Raw genomic sequence first — 15,213 nt, 5'->3', positions numbered from 1 at the left:
TGCTGAAAACGTTTATCTGTTAATGTACTTCTTCTGTTTGTATAATATGTTCATATAATATACAAAGATGTAATTTATAATTCTATGTGTTGCATTTTATCCTCACAATATGTCTGCGAAGTAGGTCAAATCAAGATGGCAGAGATCAGAAATTAGCCCTGACCTAATTATGTGTTCCCTAAAAATATGTCCATTTATTTATATGAGCGAGGAGTAGTTTAGTGGATGGATGAATAGATGGGTAGGTAGGTAGGTAGGTAGGTAGGTAAGTAGGTATTCCTCATGAATTCTTTTCAGGTAAATTCGTTTTATTCCATATACAACTTCCATATTTTTTTCAAAAACAAAAATTGCATTCTGTGAAAAAACTGCTTGTAGAATTCAAATTCAAATCTTTATTATCACTGCACAATATAGGTACAGTGAGATTGTTTGTGCTGCCTTAGTGCAACCCCCCACAACACAATACAACTCACAGTGAAGACAGAAAATCCTTAACCCAATAATACATATTAACAACACCCAGTCCTCTTGCACCAGTGTGAAATGTATACTTTTGGTAAATATATACATACAAATATATCACTGAGTCGCTTCGAGAAGGGCGGCATAGAAATTTAATAAATAAATAAATAATACAATAAAAAATACAATCTGAGTATTGTATTGGCAGTTCTGTGTTAGCAAAAACTTCAGAAGATAAGGATTTAGGGGTAGTGATTTCTGAAAATGGGTGAACAGTGCAGTCAGGCGGTAGGAAAAGCAAGTAGAATGCTTGGCTGCATAGCTAGAGGTATAACAAGCAGGAAGAGGGAGATTGTGATCCCACTGTATAGAGCACTGGTGAGACCACATTTGGAATACTGTGTTCACTTCTGGAGACCTCACCTACAAAAAGATATTGATAAAATTGAACGGGTCCAAAGACGGGCCACAAAAATGGTGCAAGGTCTTAAGCATAAAACTTATCATGAAAGACTTAATGAACTCAATCTGTATAGTCTGGAGGACAGAAGGGAAAGGGGGGACATAATCGAAACATTTAAATATATTAAATGGCTAAATAAGGTTCAGGGGGGAAGTGTTTTTAATAGGAAAGTGAACACTAGAACAAGGGGCCACAATCTGAGGTTAGTTGGGGGAAAGACCAGAAGCAATGTGAGAAAATATTATTTTTCTGAAAGAGTAGTAGATGCTTGGAACAAACTTCCAGCAGGCGTGGTTGGTAAATCCACAGTAACTGAATTTAAACATGCCTGGGATAAACATATATCCATACTGTTCTGTCTGGGTCCCCCTAGACACCAACACCAACCAAAAAGAGTAACCAGACACACTGGTAAAAAGCAAAGGCAGTTTCTATAATTCAAAGCAAACACAGGTATCAAAAACTGTTCTTACAGACAGGAACACTATGAAGCTTCACAGAGGTTTCACGAAGGCCAGGCAATAAAACAGGATTCTTGCTGGCAAAAACAACGCTGGAGGTAATAAACCCCACGCCTCACCCAAGTCTTCCAGACTTCTAGGCCACAAGCCAAGATCAGAGACGCCAAGAATCGAAGCAAGGTCACAGGACTCCCAGTTGATAACTCTCCACAAGACTGTAAGGGCGGGCCTGCCTTTTCAACCCTGTTGAGGAGAACCACACCCAAACCCAGCTGTTGCCAATTCAGAGATGGAAATACCTTTCTAATTGGCCCCGTCTTTGAGCTGCACGTCGCTGCCTCTTGTCTATTATACCCTGTGCGTCTTCATCCAATGAATCTAGGCTACTAGCTGGGGAGAGCCCCCCCCCGGGGGTCTCAGGCTGCTCTCCCTCCTCCTCTTCCTGACGTTCCTCTCCCCCATCTGCCTGGTCCTCCCCCTCCTATTCACTGTCCTCCTCCTCTGGACATGGATCCGGCAGAGCTCCAGCCGGTCCCTGAGGAGCCTCAGGCTGAATCACAACACATACTGTACTAAGATAAAACACAGGAAATAGTATAAGGGCAGACTAAATGAACCATAAGGTCTTTTTCTGCCGTCAGTCTTCTATGTTTCTATGTTTCTAATAAATAATAAATAAACAAGTAGAGTTGGATAAATATGCTTGCAAATGCATATTTTTATGTAGACTCTATTGACGGAAATATGGAAAAATTAAGTAAATGAGCCTAACTTTAAGGTTTTGTCCATATTTATTATAAAACTAATGGTGATGATTAATTTTATATTAAATATATATTTTAAAAAATACTGCATTAGAAAGTGCCTGAAAAAGTTCTAGCCACAACGTTATGTAGTGTTCATTCAATAGTAATCTTTCACTACTGAAGTATTCTTGATTGTTTACTTAAACCTTCTCAGTTGGAAGTCTTTGACATAACTGAGAATATCTGTATTGATTGGTACATTTGGATAAAATAAAAAAATAATTCAGAGTGTTAGGTTAGTGCTGGAAAAAAGGAGAGTGATATTTTAAATATGAGAATTCAAATATTGTGTTTTTTTCCATATTATTTGGGGGGAAAAGAAGTAGATGCTATTTATGTTTTGGTGGAAAATATACATGAAGGAATAGAATTAAAAAACATTCTGTCTTTCTGCCAGACCTCTATTTGCAACATTAGTTTGATTTTCTTTAACAGAAAAATATTGGGGACAGATTTCCATCTGTTTATTCACTGTAAAACCAGCTGAGACCAAAGGCCAAAATTTGGTTCCTAGAATGGCCAAGAGCATAGCTATGGGAACACCACAAATGTGATGGCAGCCTTTCCCGAATCTTAACCAAATTCCTTTTTTTAATGTTAAACAAATTCTTTCCCCTAATGTTAAGCAAACTGGAGACTTGAGAAGCATTCAGTCTGCTCTATTGAAGTTATTGTAAAGCTATAGTGAATATTAATAACCCCATCCTTTGTGAATATGATGTCCCCATCAATGTTAGTCTCCAGCATGATTTACAAGTAGTTATAAAAGGTAACATTCCTAATTATTGCATTTAGCAGGGTTCTTACCAAACAGAATAATATGGAAATCTGGTGTTTTGGACAAATAAACTATATATGGAAGGAACTGTAGCATACTTTCTTCAGTGGTTTGATTCATATTAAATTTCTGTATGGCTACACACATACATATGTACAGATACATATGTTTTGTGTGTGTGTGTGTGTGTGTGTGTGTGTATTGACTCATTCATTTATTTATTGACTTTTATGCCGCCCCTCTCTGGGGACTTGGGGCGGCTCACAACATACAATAAAATAATATGAAACATCTTAATCAAATTAATTACTTTAAATTAATTAATCCACTTTCTCTCAATACATTCATTGGCCAGGGGGCAAGGATCTAATAGCCCCAAGCCTGGTGATATAAATGAGTCTTAAGACTCTTACGGAAGGCGAGGAAGGTAGGGGCAGTATGAATCTCCAGGGGGAGCTGATTCCAGGGGGCCAGCTCCCCCACAGAGAAGTCTCTTCCCCTAGGGCCTGCCAAATGACATCGTCTAGTTGATGGGACCTAGAGAAGGTTGACTCTGTGGGACCTGACAGGTCGCTGGGATTCATGTGGCAGCAGGCGGTACTGTAGGTATTCTGGCCCAAAGCCAGGTAGGGTTATATACATACCTATAGTTTTATAGTTTTCTGCATCTGTTTGTTACCATTCAGTGGTTGTATGAATTTTTACAAAGAACGTAGCTCTAATTTTCCTAATTAGAATCCTGTATTTTTCACCAGGTAAGCTTTGCTCATTGAAGAACAAAAAGTTAATGCAGAGCAGACTACTAAAAGTTAAAATACAATACAAACTCAAGATAATCTATGGAATTTCAGAAAATAAATAACATAATAATTGATGTATGTCCATCCTAAATATTCAGCTTACTTAATAAGTCTTATAATAATAATAATAGCAAGCGTAAAACCATAATGTGGATCATATGAATCTCTAAGATATGTTAAGAAGGTATAGATACTTGCTTTTCGGATATCAGAAACTCGTTAGCCAATTGTATGCTTAATAATCAGTATTGTAAAGGTAAGAATATTTATATGTGTATTGTAGTACACCTTGAAAGTAACAGTGCATTTCCATTTTAGGTAAATCGTGTCTCTTTAATATTAGGTATAAGTGATTACTTCTATGTAAGTTCTGAGGTTATAAATCACCAGCATTTCACATTATTCTGGAAATTAGAGAAAATAGGTTTTATAGTATGTGTGAAATTTATTGTCAGAATAATGCAGTGCAATGCTAACAGGAATAAGAGTAAAGCAGCACTTACTTTCCCTACCGGTTTGCAAATGTGAGTGCACACTAGCTTTGCTCACATGGTCTTCCATGCATATGCTTTGCTGGCAAACATGGTTTGCACATATGCAGGTGGCTTCAAAATGTGCTTAAATAGGACTGCATAGCGCTGGGGTAGATAGGCAGGTGGGCGGGCAAGGGTGGACCCGGGGTGGCCCAGGCCCACCCTCAGGTTGCTACTACCGGTTCATCTGAACCGATCTGAACCAGCAGAATACCATCTCTGAATAAGGGGCATATTCAGTAATATAAATATTCATTCCACAATAGGAGGGAAAGGGAGCAATGGAATGAAAATACTGTTCTGACAGCTTCAAAATATACTTGCATATAAACAGTTTCACTGATAAGTTAAATAACTATCTGTGACATAAGAAATAGATTTGGCTACTACAATGCTCGTGAAATTGGCCTAGAGTAAACCATATAATTCAATGTCCAAATAGTTGTGTGACAAGGCAACTGTATTTTCTCAAGAACTAAATATATTCTTTTATACTAATCCTGCATCTTTTGAGTCGAGCAGTCATTAGCATGTTTATAATGGTTCTAATTTAAAATGACATTTTTTGAATTTTATTCCTGAGTCATTTACAAATTGTTCATATTGGCTAAACAATGGGAAGAGATTGCATTTGGTACTTAGTAATTTATCTGAAAGAAGAGAGGGTTAATTGTCTGAAAGTTTTTCTTTGTTTTCAAAAAGTCCTTGGTCTCTGTCTTTTTTTTCTCACTTTCTTTCTTCCAGAGGAAGGAGGAAAATGAAAAATTAGGAGCAGGGCAAGACTGACCACTCCTGAAGGGGAGTGTGGAACAGAATTTGAGCTGGCCCAAGATTATCTAAAACAGTTGGTGCATTCCTTAATGATAAAGTGGCTGAGAAGTTCAGCTCTCTCCCAGAGCATCTGTGTTGATGTTTATATCTGTGCCTTGTTCTATGGGAAAAGCATGCTTTCTCCTATTTCTCTGCTAAAAATAAAAAGGAATAGAGCATTGTATGAGCTGTTTTTAGAGAACAAAAACATTGGAAAGGTGAAAGGTTTTGTTTTTTAGTAAATAAATTAAAAAATATATAAATCTCAGGGCAGAATCTTGGTTATCCCCATTTATGAGGATAGAAACAAAATGAGGGAGGGCGTTTTAGCATATGGCATTTTAACTATGTGGATTGAAATGTTCATTAGGTTTTTTTTTTAAAAGAACTATATAAGCCCCTTTCCCAGTCAAGTTCAGCTTAGATAACAAGCTTGGCAACAATTAATATTTATATCCCAATATTTGAAAACCCAGAGTTTCAATCAGAGCTAGTAATAGTTTTAAGAGTTCAGAAATCTAGGAACTTTAGTTTGTAGACTTCATTTTTTTCAATGGATTGAGAAAATTGAAACGGAAGTGTAAGCTCTGAATTTTAACTTAGCATAGAAATAAGTTTTACCAATGAGGTACAAGATCAGATACTGTATGTGGGTTTGTTAAATCTTAATATATAATGCTTAGATATATTTATTGTAAGTAACAGAGATTAAATGGTGCATGATTGAATATTCTTCTTCTAGCAAATCAGACTTTTACCTTCATCTGTCGATACCTTTCTAAGTTTTTCAGTCAAGGGGATTTCCAAAATAATGTTGCCATTCCTTCCATAGCAGTTTGGGAGCAATTGCCAAACTGTTTCCTAGTAAAGAGACTAAACAATTTAGCAGGAGATGCTAAACTTTCAAAAGAGGATGGAGTGGATGGTTGATGTGCCATTAAGTCAGTGTAAGTCCTTAGGAACCAGTAGTGAGTATCAATTACCTTTGCTATTGGTTCGCTATTGGGAGCATGTGCGCGTGGGCACTTCTGTGTATGCACAGAGACTTCCAGGCAGGTAGGCGGAGCCTCCCACCACTGCTACTGGTCCACCTGATCTGGGGCAAACCAGTAGCAACCCACCACTGATATAGAGTTTTTCTAATATGAAAGAGGTTGTGCAAAATAATTTTTGTTAATGATTAAAATAACCATATGTTGGCTTCTTTGGAAGTGGTTTCTGGCCTTCTCTGCATATACATTTGCACCAACAGAGTTTGTATGAGAAACATGAAAATGTTTCTGCTGTTGCTTGCATGTGATAGCTCAGCCAGCAAACCCGGAGACTTGCTCTCCCTCGTTGCTTGCTCTGTACTGTAATGCAGCTGTTTCACTCTGAATGACACAAACTGAGTAAATCGGCAATGCTGCAGGAAGTTTGCAGGCCAACTACCGTAAGGAAGGTCAAGTTGTTTTCTTGGTGGAATTAAAACTTTAAATATGCAGTTTATAATAATGATGAAAATATGTAAGAGGTGCCCCAGATAATAACTGAAAAGGAAGGTAGGCACGCCAACACAAATGAGAAAAGGAAAATTGTTAAACAAGGTTGAAAACTTAAAATCAGAAACTTCTGCACGGAGAGAATCTATCTATCTGGTCACTAGGAGTCAGAAGGAAATTTATGGCACATAATTAATAATCAATCTTATAAAGAACATGAGAAAAAGAGCAGAAAATGAAGGGGAACCAAGAAAAAAAATAAAGATGAATAAATTACACAGAAACACATTAGGAGATATCAAACAGAGTTCAGTTTCATATGTCAAGGAATGGATGTTATGGAATGCCATAACATGCAAAATTTTGACATAGTATCGTACGTGAACTAGTACGAAATGTGTGCAATCTAAATTATAATGGCTTGTTTAACGAAACATCATGCTTAATCCATATTTTGGCAGAACTTGTGAATGAAACCAGAGCTTGGCCTTGACATTTTTGCATAGTTCATGTTTGATTGGAATCTTTTTTCTTCAATTGTTTCCCCCACCCACCATTTAATCTGCAATTGATTTGTTCTGGATGAAATGAAATGAAATCTGAGTTAATAAGTTGGACGAAGAAGTTGTCTGTATAAAGTAGGCATACTGCCAACAATATGGTCTGCATGCATCTTACTATGACCACCACTTACTATGACTTTCAACTTTGGGCCAGTAAACTTAATATATTATTATTTTGTTCTATTTCACTGTGATTCTGCATTGCCAGAATTGATATTATAATTGAGAAAAGTTCTAATTAGAGTTTGTCCCTAATTTTGTAAACACTGCTCTGACCACTGGCATATTTTAAGAGTGGTTTTAATAGTCTCCTTTTGATGCTTTGCTTTTAATCTCTTTTGCTTGATAGTCACTAAATGTAAAGGTAGATTGTAAAGTTGAATTAACCAGTAAGTAAGATGGAACGTTGACTGTGTGAAATTGATACGATATGATATAATTAAAGTGTAAAGTCAATGTTGAAATGGAGTATATGAAAGAAGAGAAATTTCAGAAATCCTAAGGTATTTTAAAATGAAGTGATCATTCTTCATTGCTCCAGTTATAAATGTAGACTGAACTTTAATAATGTAAACAGAATTTCGTTGTTTTCTTTCAATATAAATAATGTTTTCTTGAGTATGATTTCAAGAGAGTTGTTTATGTTTCAGATATTGCTAGATTCCTCTCCATCACAGAAGTTTTTTTATTGCAATATAGGGAAAGAGGGAGATTTGATTGAAATTTTCTTCAAACTCCTTCATTTATTGCTTTAAAAAATTATACATTTTCAATAATTAACAAATCATTCATGTGTTTGTCTTTTGCGTCTGTGAAATGCCTAGACATTTATTTTATTTTTATTTATTTATTTTGTCCAATACACAATGAGGGTTTTAGTGGGCATATATCTATACAGACATAGTAAAATACATGATGAAGGTTATAGAGGAGATACTCATAGTAAAATATATCTAAGAAATAATAGAAAAGAAGGTATAGTAATAGAACATATCAATGAAAGGATAGAAGATTGTATGTAAACAAACCATGTTTTAGAAATAATAACAATCATTATCAGATTACTATATGATAAACAACAATACAATTTTAAAGAACTATTTTTCTTTGTTTAATTTCATTCATCCAGAAATTAAAGGAAAAGGAAAAGTTGTTGAGGCATTATGAAATACCAACAAACTTTAGGCTTATGTAGAAACTATTGTACTTTTCCAGATTTTGCCTTCTGGTGATTCATGGGAATTTATTGGTATAATAATTATTCAATTTTAGCACACACCACCATTTTGTAACATTATTTATATGATCTAATTTAATTTTGGATGAATTTGCCTAATTATTAAGTTTTAGATATTTTCTTTAAAAACCATAAACTCATAAAGTCATGAACAAAAATATGTTATATCAGAACAATAAATAGTATCAGTTTCATCTGTAGATTTTAAAAAGAAAAAGCTGATTACTGTGTGGAAAAGGATATTTAAAAGCTTGTTAGTGTATGGAAAAGAAATTTACAAAGAAATGCACATGTGCCATTTTATTGTTCTCTGTGGAAATTTTTTATAAGATTCCAGAAGTGCTGAAAATTAACGCTGTCCGAATATGCTTTAATTCTCTAATATATTTTACACTAATATATGAGTACGGTGGTGGTAATAATAGAGATATTGGGGAAAAGCCTCTTAGCTAAAATTCTATTATTTTATGTAAATGTCAACTTAAAGCCAAAATTATTTTTGTGGGGGTGAGGATGATTAAAATTTTGTCTGGACACAAGAGAATCATCTTTATAACTGATAATATCACAGGCAACAAATTATAATGTTCTATTGATAATTTATGGTTAGTTGTTGAAGCTTCTATTATCTGGCCAAAATTCATAAGAGTAATAAAAACTTGTGATTGTCAAGATTAAATTGTTTGTTTTATGGTATAACAAGAATTTTAATGCTGTCTTTACAACTTAAAGCCTCTTAATTTTATTCTTGTTCATTGTTTTTCTCCTTTCTCTTTTAAAAGGATATACAGTGGTTCCCCGATTATTGCGAGGGTTCCGTTCCAGGACCCCTCGCAATGATCGGTTTTTCGCAAAGTAGCGCTGCGGAAGTAAAAACACCATCTGCGCATGCGCAGATGGTGTTTTTACTTCCGCCGCAGCAGCGAGGAGCCGAAGATTGGGGTTTCCCCGCCGCCCACGCAAACTCCTCGCTGCTGCCGCGCCCGCCGCTTGTCCGCCCACCGCTTGTCCGCCGCCTGCCTGCCCGCGCGCCTGCCCTTCGCCCGCCCACGCCGTTCGCTCGCGCCGCTTCCCAGCTGAGTCCTGAAGCGAACTTCCGGAAGTTCGCCTTTGACGTTTGGCTTCGGGACTCAGTTGGGAAGCCGCGCGGCTGTTTTAAAATGTCGCCGCCGGCATGGGGGGCTTCCTAGCAGCCCCCCAAACCCGGGTTGGGGGTCCGGGGGGTGCTGGCAAGCCCCCCATGCCGGCGGCGACATTTTAAAACAGCCGTGTGGCTTCCCAACTGAGTCCCGAAGCCAAACGCGGAAGTTCGCCTTGGCTTCGGGACTCAGTTGGGAAGCCGCGCGGCTGTTTTAAAACGTCGCCGCCGGCATGGGGGGCTTCCTAGCAGCCCCCCAAACCCGGGTTGGGGGTCCGGGGGCTGCTAGGAATCCCCCCATGCCGGCGGCAACGTTTTAAAACAGCCGCGCGGCTTCCCAACTGAGTCCCGAAGCCAAACGCGGAAGTTCGCCTTGGTTTCGGGACTCAGTTGGGAAGCCGCGCGGCTGTTTTAAAATGTCGCCGCCGGCATGGGGGGCTTGCCAGCACCCCCCCGAACCCGGGTGGCCGGGCGAGCAGCGAGCGAACGGCGGGTGGCCGGGCGAAGGGCGGGCGAGCGGTGAACGGCGGGCGAGCGGGTGCTGGGGGGGGCTTCTCGCCCTCCCGCCAGCAAGAGGGGGAAGACCCAGGGAAGCCGCCCAGCAGCTGATCTGCCCAGCACCATCTACGCATGCGTGGCCATAGAAAAAAGGGCGTGCATGCGCAGATGGTGTTTTTACTTCTGGGTTGAAAAATCGCCATATAGCCGTTTCGCAATGATCGGGATCGCAATACCCGGGGGATCACTGTAATTAGTAAATTGGCTTTTCATCTAAAATACTACATGGTGGAAAAGAAACAAGTGACATTGTTTTTCTAAGGATGTTCATATACTCTTGTAAACACAACTTGTAAAAAAGTTTTGCAGTAAGCTTTTCTTCTGATAAATTGGTAATATGTATGCAGTTACAGCACTGATTATTTTTTCATAAACTGGCTGCATGCAGATGTTACACTAAACTATGATTTAGTATTTTTCCAAAAAAAAAAAAAAAGCAATAGTGACCCTCAGTGAAGTAAATTCATATTTTTATTATTTAAGGTTATATTTTAAATGAGCTGCAATTTTTACTTGATGTGTTTATTAGGAGTACAGAAAAGCCAATGGATAAAAGGAGAGAGGAAGCCAGCCATAATTAGAATTGGAGCCATAGCCATCATTAGTTGCCATTTGGATGGAATTGCTATGGCTTAGGACATAAAATACTAGACAGCTGATTTGATTCTCTCTCTTTTTATAACCACATGTTGGAATAATGATGGGTATAACAAAAGTCTTTGGCCCAATTCAGAATAGAACAATAACATAAGTCACCAGAAGGTGAGCAGGCATGTGAGCAGCCAACTTAAAACTCTATTTTGTGACTTGTGTTCACTACAAGTGAGAGTGGTTGGTTGGGAAAATAATCATCACATGACATTTTTGGCTTTTTAATAAGCTGCAGACACCTGCCCCTTAGATTTAGCCTACATGTCCCCCTTTATTGTCAGTAAGATCTGTTCAAACCACTGTTCTAGCAGACAGTAAAGTTAATTTTACTGTGATTTGCAGCTGGAACGAAAATGTCAAATACCTAGTTTGTCTTCCCTCCCAATATGCACGCATCCATTCTCCCTCTATAAATACCTCTGCTTTGCTTTTACTGCATAGTAGTTAAACTTTTCCCTTATCATATGTTGGTCTGAATTCCAGGAGAAACAGCTTTATAAAAGCTAGAATGCTGTAGAAATTAATGTGCTGGATTAGAAATGAGATCCAAGTTCAAGTTTACCTTTAGCCACCAAAGCTCACCAATCACTTTCTTCAGGCCAGTTTAACACACAAGGTGTGGCTGTTGGATAAAATAGGAGGAAGAAATAAAGGTGTAGGCCCCTTGATTTATTTATTTATTTATTTTATTTAGTCCAATATATAATACACATTGAAGAGAATAGATATGTAGTAATATAACTAAAGAAACGAATAGAAGAAATGATATAAAAGTATCAGTGAACAAATTTGAAAGGAAGAAAAGATAAATGAGATAAGGAGAGACAATTGGACAGGGGACGGAAGGCACACTGGTGCACTTATGCACGCCCCTTACTGACCTCTAAGGAAGCTGGAGAGGTCAATCATGGATAGTCTAAGGGAAAAATGTTGGGGGTTAGGGGTTGACACTACTGAGTCTGGTAATGAGTTCTATGCTTCTACAACTCGGTTGCTGAAGTCATATTTTTTACAGTCAAGTTTGGAGCGGTTAATATTAAGTTTGAATCTGTTGCATGCTCTTGTGTTGTTGTGGTTGAAGCTAAAGTCAGGGTACAAATCTAATGAATAAATTGATTGCACACCCTTTCCATAGTATACATACAAACCATAGATAATATGTAGAGTACAGGCAGTTTTCTTTCTAGTGTCGTCATTAAACAGGCGGTGGTGTAAGAAATTAAAACTCTCTATATTTAACTTGAATGCTTCTGAGAATTTGGATTCTTCTCTTGTAAATTCCCCTGCAAGGTTAGGGCAATATAGCTCTGGCATCATTCTTTATTTAGAACACTGAATATATTTTTATTCATTGACTGTATTCAAGTACACCAGCAGGTAATAGGATGCTATTATCATAATGCAGGAGGCATGGCACTTCCTTGAAGCCACATTTTCTGGAAAAGGCTGCTCCAACAGTTTGTCTATTGACTTCATATGAACTTTTGCTAATACTTTCACCTTTCTTTATAGATTCATCTTGCATGGAAAAACTACTTTCTAAAGACTGGAAGGAGAAAATGGAGAGATTAAACACAAGTGAACTCCTTGGAGAAATAAAAGGTAAACTCTTAATGTAGATATAATGTCTTAACCTGGAGAAGTAGTACTCTAACAAGATTGATAGATGATAAATTGCAATGAATGCTAATCCATCCTTTATATGTGAGTTGAAACAAATGGGTTAGAAGCTCCTCTTGAATGTTTGGTTTTATGTTCACATGGATTTTATTTCATATTTAACAATATTTTCTTAGAGTGAAATTCCCTTAGACGGTGCAGTCATGGGTGGTTATGAAAAAACATGTCACATTTTTGATTGAGAACACAAATTTGGGTGTTTGGTTTCCTGTTTCTTTTGTATAGCCATCTCTTTCCTCTTGGAATTATTAATTGTTGTAATACAGAATGTGTAGCAAGTATCTTAAAAACAAACGGAAATGATTAAAGAAAAGACTCCCAAATAAAAGAAAGAAAGCTGTGGTATTCCGAGGAAGAACTGCTCTTTGCACTGATTGCTACTGGGGGATTCTTTATTTTAATTCCCCAATTCTTTGCCTTACTTTGGAAGGTTGTTTGGGAAGATAAATGAAGCTCATAATCTTATTTTAATGCATTTCTGTTTTAAGACATTTGAGTTATGAGGAAAAGCTGCTGGGGTTAAAAAAAAAGTGGGGGAGGTTTTTTTTGCCAGTATCACACATGCTGGAACAGTACAACATATAGAATAAATGGTATTTGTTGCAAAATAGATATGGTTTTAACATTAAATTTTGTAATACGTGAGTATTTTTCTTTGTAGATGAGACTTTAAAAATAACTTCCCCTCTCCATGGGCAATTAGTCTGTTTGCAATATTTTATAAGAGGACCTATTCTGGATCAAGCCAAAGGCTTATTCAAGCTCTAGGTTTTATTCCTCCTGTTGGCAGCTAAATGCCTGTGGGAAGCCCAAAATCAATGTGTAAGTGCAAAAATATTCCCTCATGTTCTTGTGCAAGTAATATCTCAGTGCTCGAGGTAATATGTAGCCATTATAATAGACCATGATAGCCATTTACATCCTTATTTCCCATGAATTAATGTCCTTTTAAAACTTTCCAAGTTGATTGTAGAATTTCATCAGATAATTCTCCTGTACATGTCCCAATGTAAAGACTGAATTATATTGAATATCTTCTCTCTCATGGTTTTGATTTGCTCACATTTATCACTTTTAATTAGTTTTGTTCAATGTTTTAAATGTAGGTTGTATTATATTTTGGCCACCTAATGTGAGATGGGCAGCTAGATAAATTTGATGTAAATAAATTAAAATAAATTAAATAAATTAAACATGAATAAAATCAATTAAAAATGAATAAAAACTCTTTTCTATCTTACCAATTTCTTTTTTTTGCATGCTTCTATCAGGCAGGAGATGTTCTCAAGAGGATTATAACTCTAAACAGCTAAATCCCAATACCAAAAGTAATGCAATTATTTTTTAAAAGTAATTTATTGAACAGATTTGCACAAACACTTAAAATTCTTCAAAGTAATGTCCTTGGGCCTCTAGACATTTTTTTCAGTGACTCTGCCATGACCGGTATGCACCCTGGAAGGCATCTTTGGGGATCTCTCGCAAGGTCTTCATCACGGCTGATTGGATCTCTTCTATGGACGGGTTCCTTTCAGGGCTGGGAACAAAAAGAAGTCTGCTGGGGTGACGTCATGACTTTAGGAGGGGGGCAGCATTGGCACCTGGTATTTGGCCAGGAACTCACAGACTCGTAGCATGTTGTGGCAAGGCGCATTTTTCATCCATAGAAGAGATACAATCAACCATGACAAAGACCTTGTGAGAGGTCACCAAAAACGCCTTCCAGGTCATGGCAGAGTCACTGGAAAAAATGTGTAGAGGCCCAAGGACAATACTTTGAAGAATTTTAAGTGTTTGTGCAAATCTGTTCAATAAATTACTTTAAAAAAATAATTGCATTACTTTTGGAATGCACCCTGTAATATTCTTGAGGGGGAAAATGATTGAAGATAAATAGTTGTGGTGAAGGGGATCCTTCCCATTATACCATGATTAATGATGGATGACTACTCTTTTCTAAAAAGCAGCTACTATTGGTCTAATAAGGCTATTTCAGAGGGCTGTGGATTCTTCTGACTATTTAGGAGGCTTGGCTATCTGGTTAGAGAATGCAGAATTTGGGGCATGTGTGTCAGTGACCGGTATTCGTGTGCCTGTTGCTTCTCACAGGAAACATACATTACTCTGGTCACAGTTTAACCCATGTAGATCCCTGGTTCCCAACGTGGGGCCCACGCGCCATGGGGGGCAATTTCAGTTTTAATGGGGGCAGTTGGAACCTTGTTTAAACCTAGTTAATGGCTTTTTAGGCTTCCTCTGCGTGAGTTTATATTTGAAAAATAAGAATTATATGTTATGTGGGGGAGGCCTCAGGATTTTAGAGATGCTTAAGTAGGGCATGGCCAAAAAAAGGTTGGGAACCACTTATGTAGATGGTAATTTGGAATGGTAAAGGATTTTTAGGAAGTTTTATACAAAGACATTTGTGGAAGGGTGCATTTGTAAATTGTAAATATACAATTTTCATGACCTCTTGGGCTCTTTATTAGAATGCTCATGGATTTATTCTCAAAACCACTCTGTAATCCCAGGACTTTGACTGGAAAATTGGAAAAGGATTTTGAGTATTTTTCTGGTATCCTTCTGAAGGACTAATCGCACTACATTGTCCAATGGAGGGTTTTTTTTAACCATTTAAGTACCTCTTATTTCTCCTTTAATTCCTCTTATTTCTGTTTTAATTGCCTCCCTATAGTCTTTTCTGTTGAAGCCTCTTATTTCTCCCCCTCCATTTCAAACTATTGAATTTTTCATTTTTTATTACTTAATGAAAAGAATATGGTTATTGA

General features: G+C 37.4%; 1 protein-coding gene across 26 annotated transcripts in view; it reads left to right on the top strand.

Annotated features, from left to right (window-relative positions):
* SOX6 (SRY-box transcription factor 6) overlaps positions 1 to 15,213 on the top strand; it is a 546,353-nt gene that overhangs the window by 305,316 nt on the left and 225,824 nt on the right. For all 26 annotated transcript variants that reach the window (XM_070764091.1, XM_070764122.1, XM_070764035.1 and 23 more), the window contains one exon: positions 12,257 to 12,346. In XM_070764091.1, the coding sequence (XP_070620192.1) occupies positions 12,257 to 12,346 (90 nt within the window). The remainder of the gene's footprint in view (positions 1 to 12,256; positions 12,347 to 15,213) is intronic.

Source organism: Erythrolamprus reginae, chromosome 1 (assembly GCF_031021105.1).
Source record: "Erythrolamprus reginae isolate rEryReg1 chromosome 1, rEryReg1.hap1, whole genome shotgun sequence".
NCBI lineage: Eukaryota > Metazoa > Chordata > Lepidosauria > Squamata > Dipsadidae > Erythrolamprus > Erythrolamprus reginae.
Note: the sequence above shows the minus strand (reverse complement) of the source record. Positions and strands in the feature narration are given on the sequence as shown.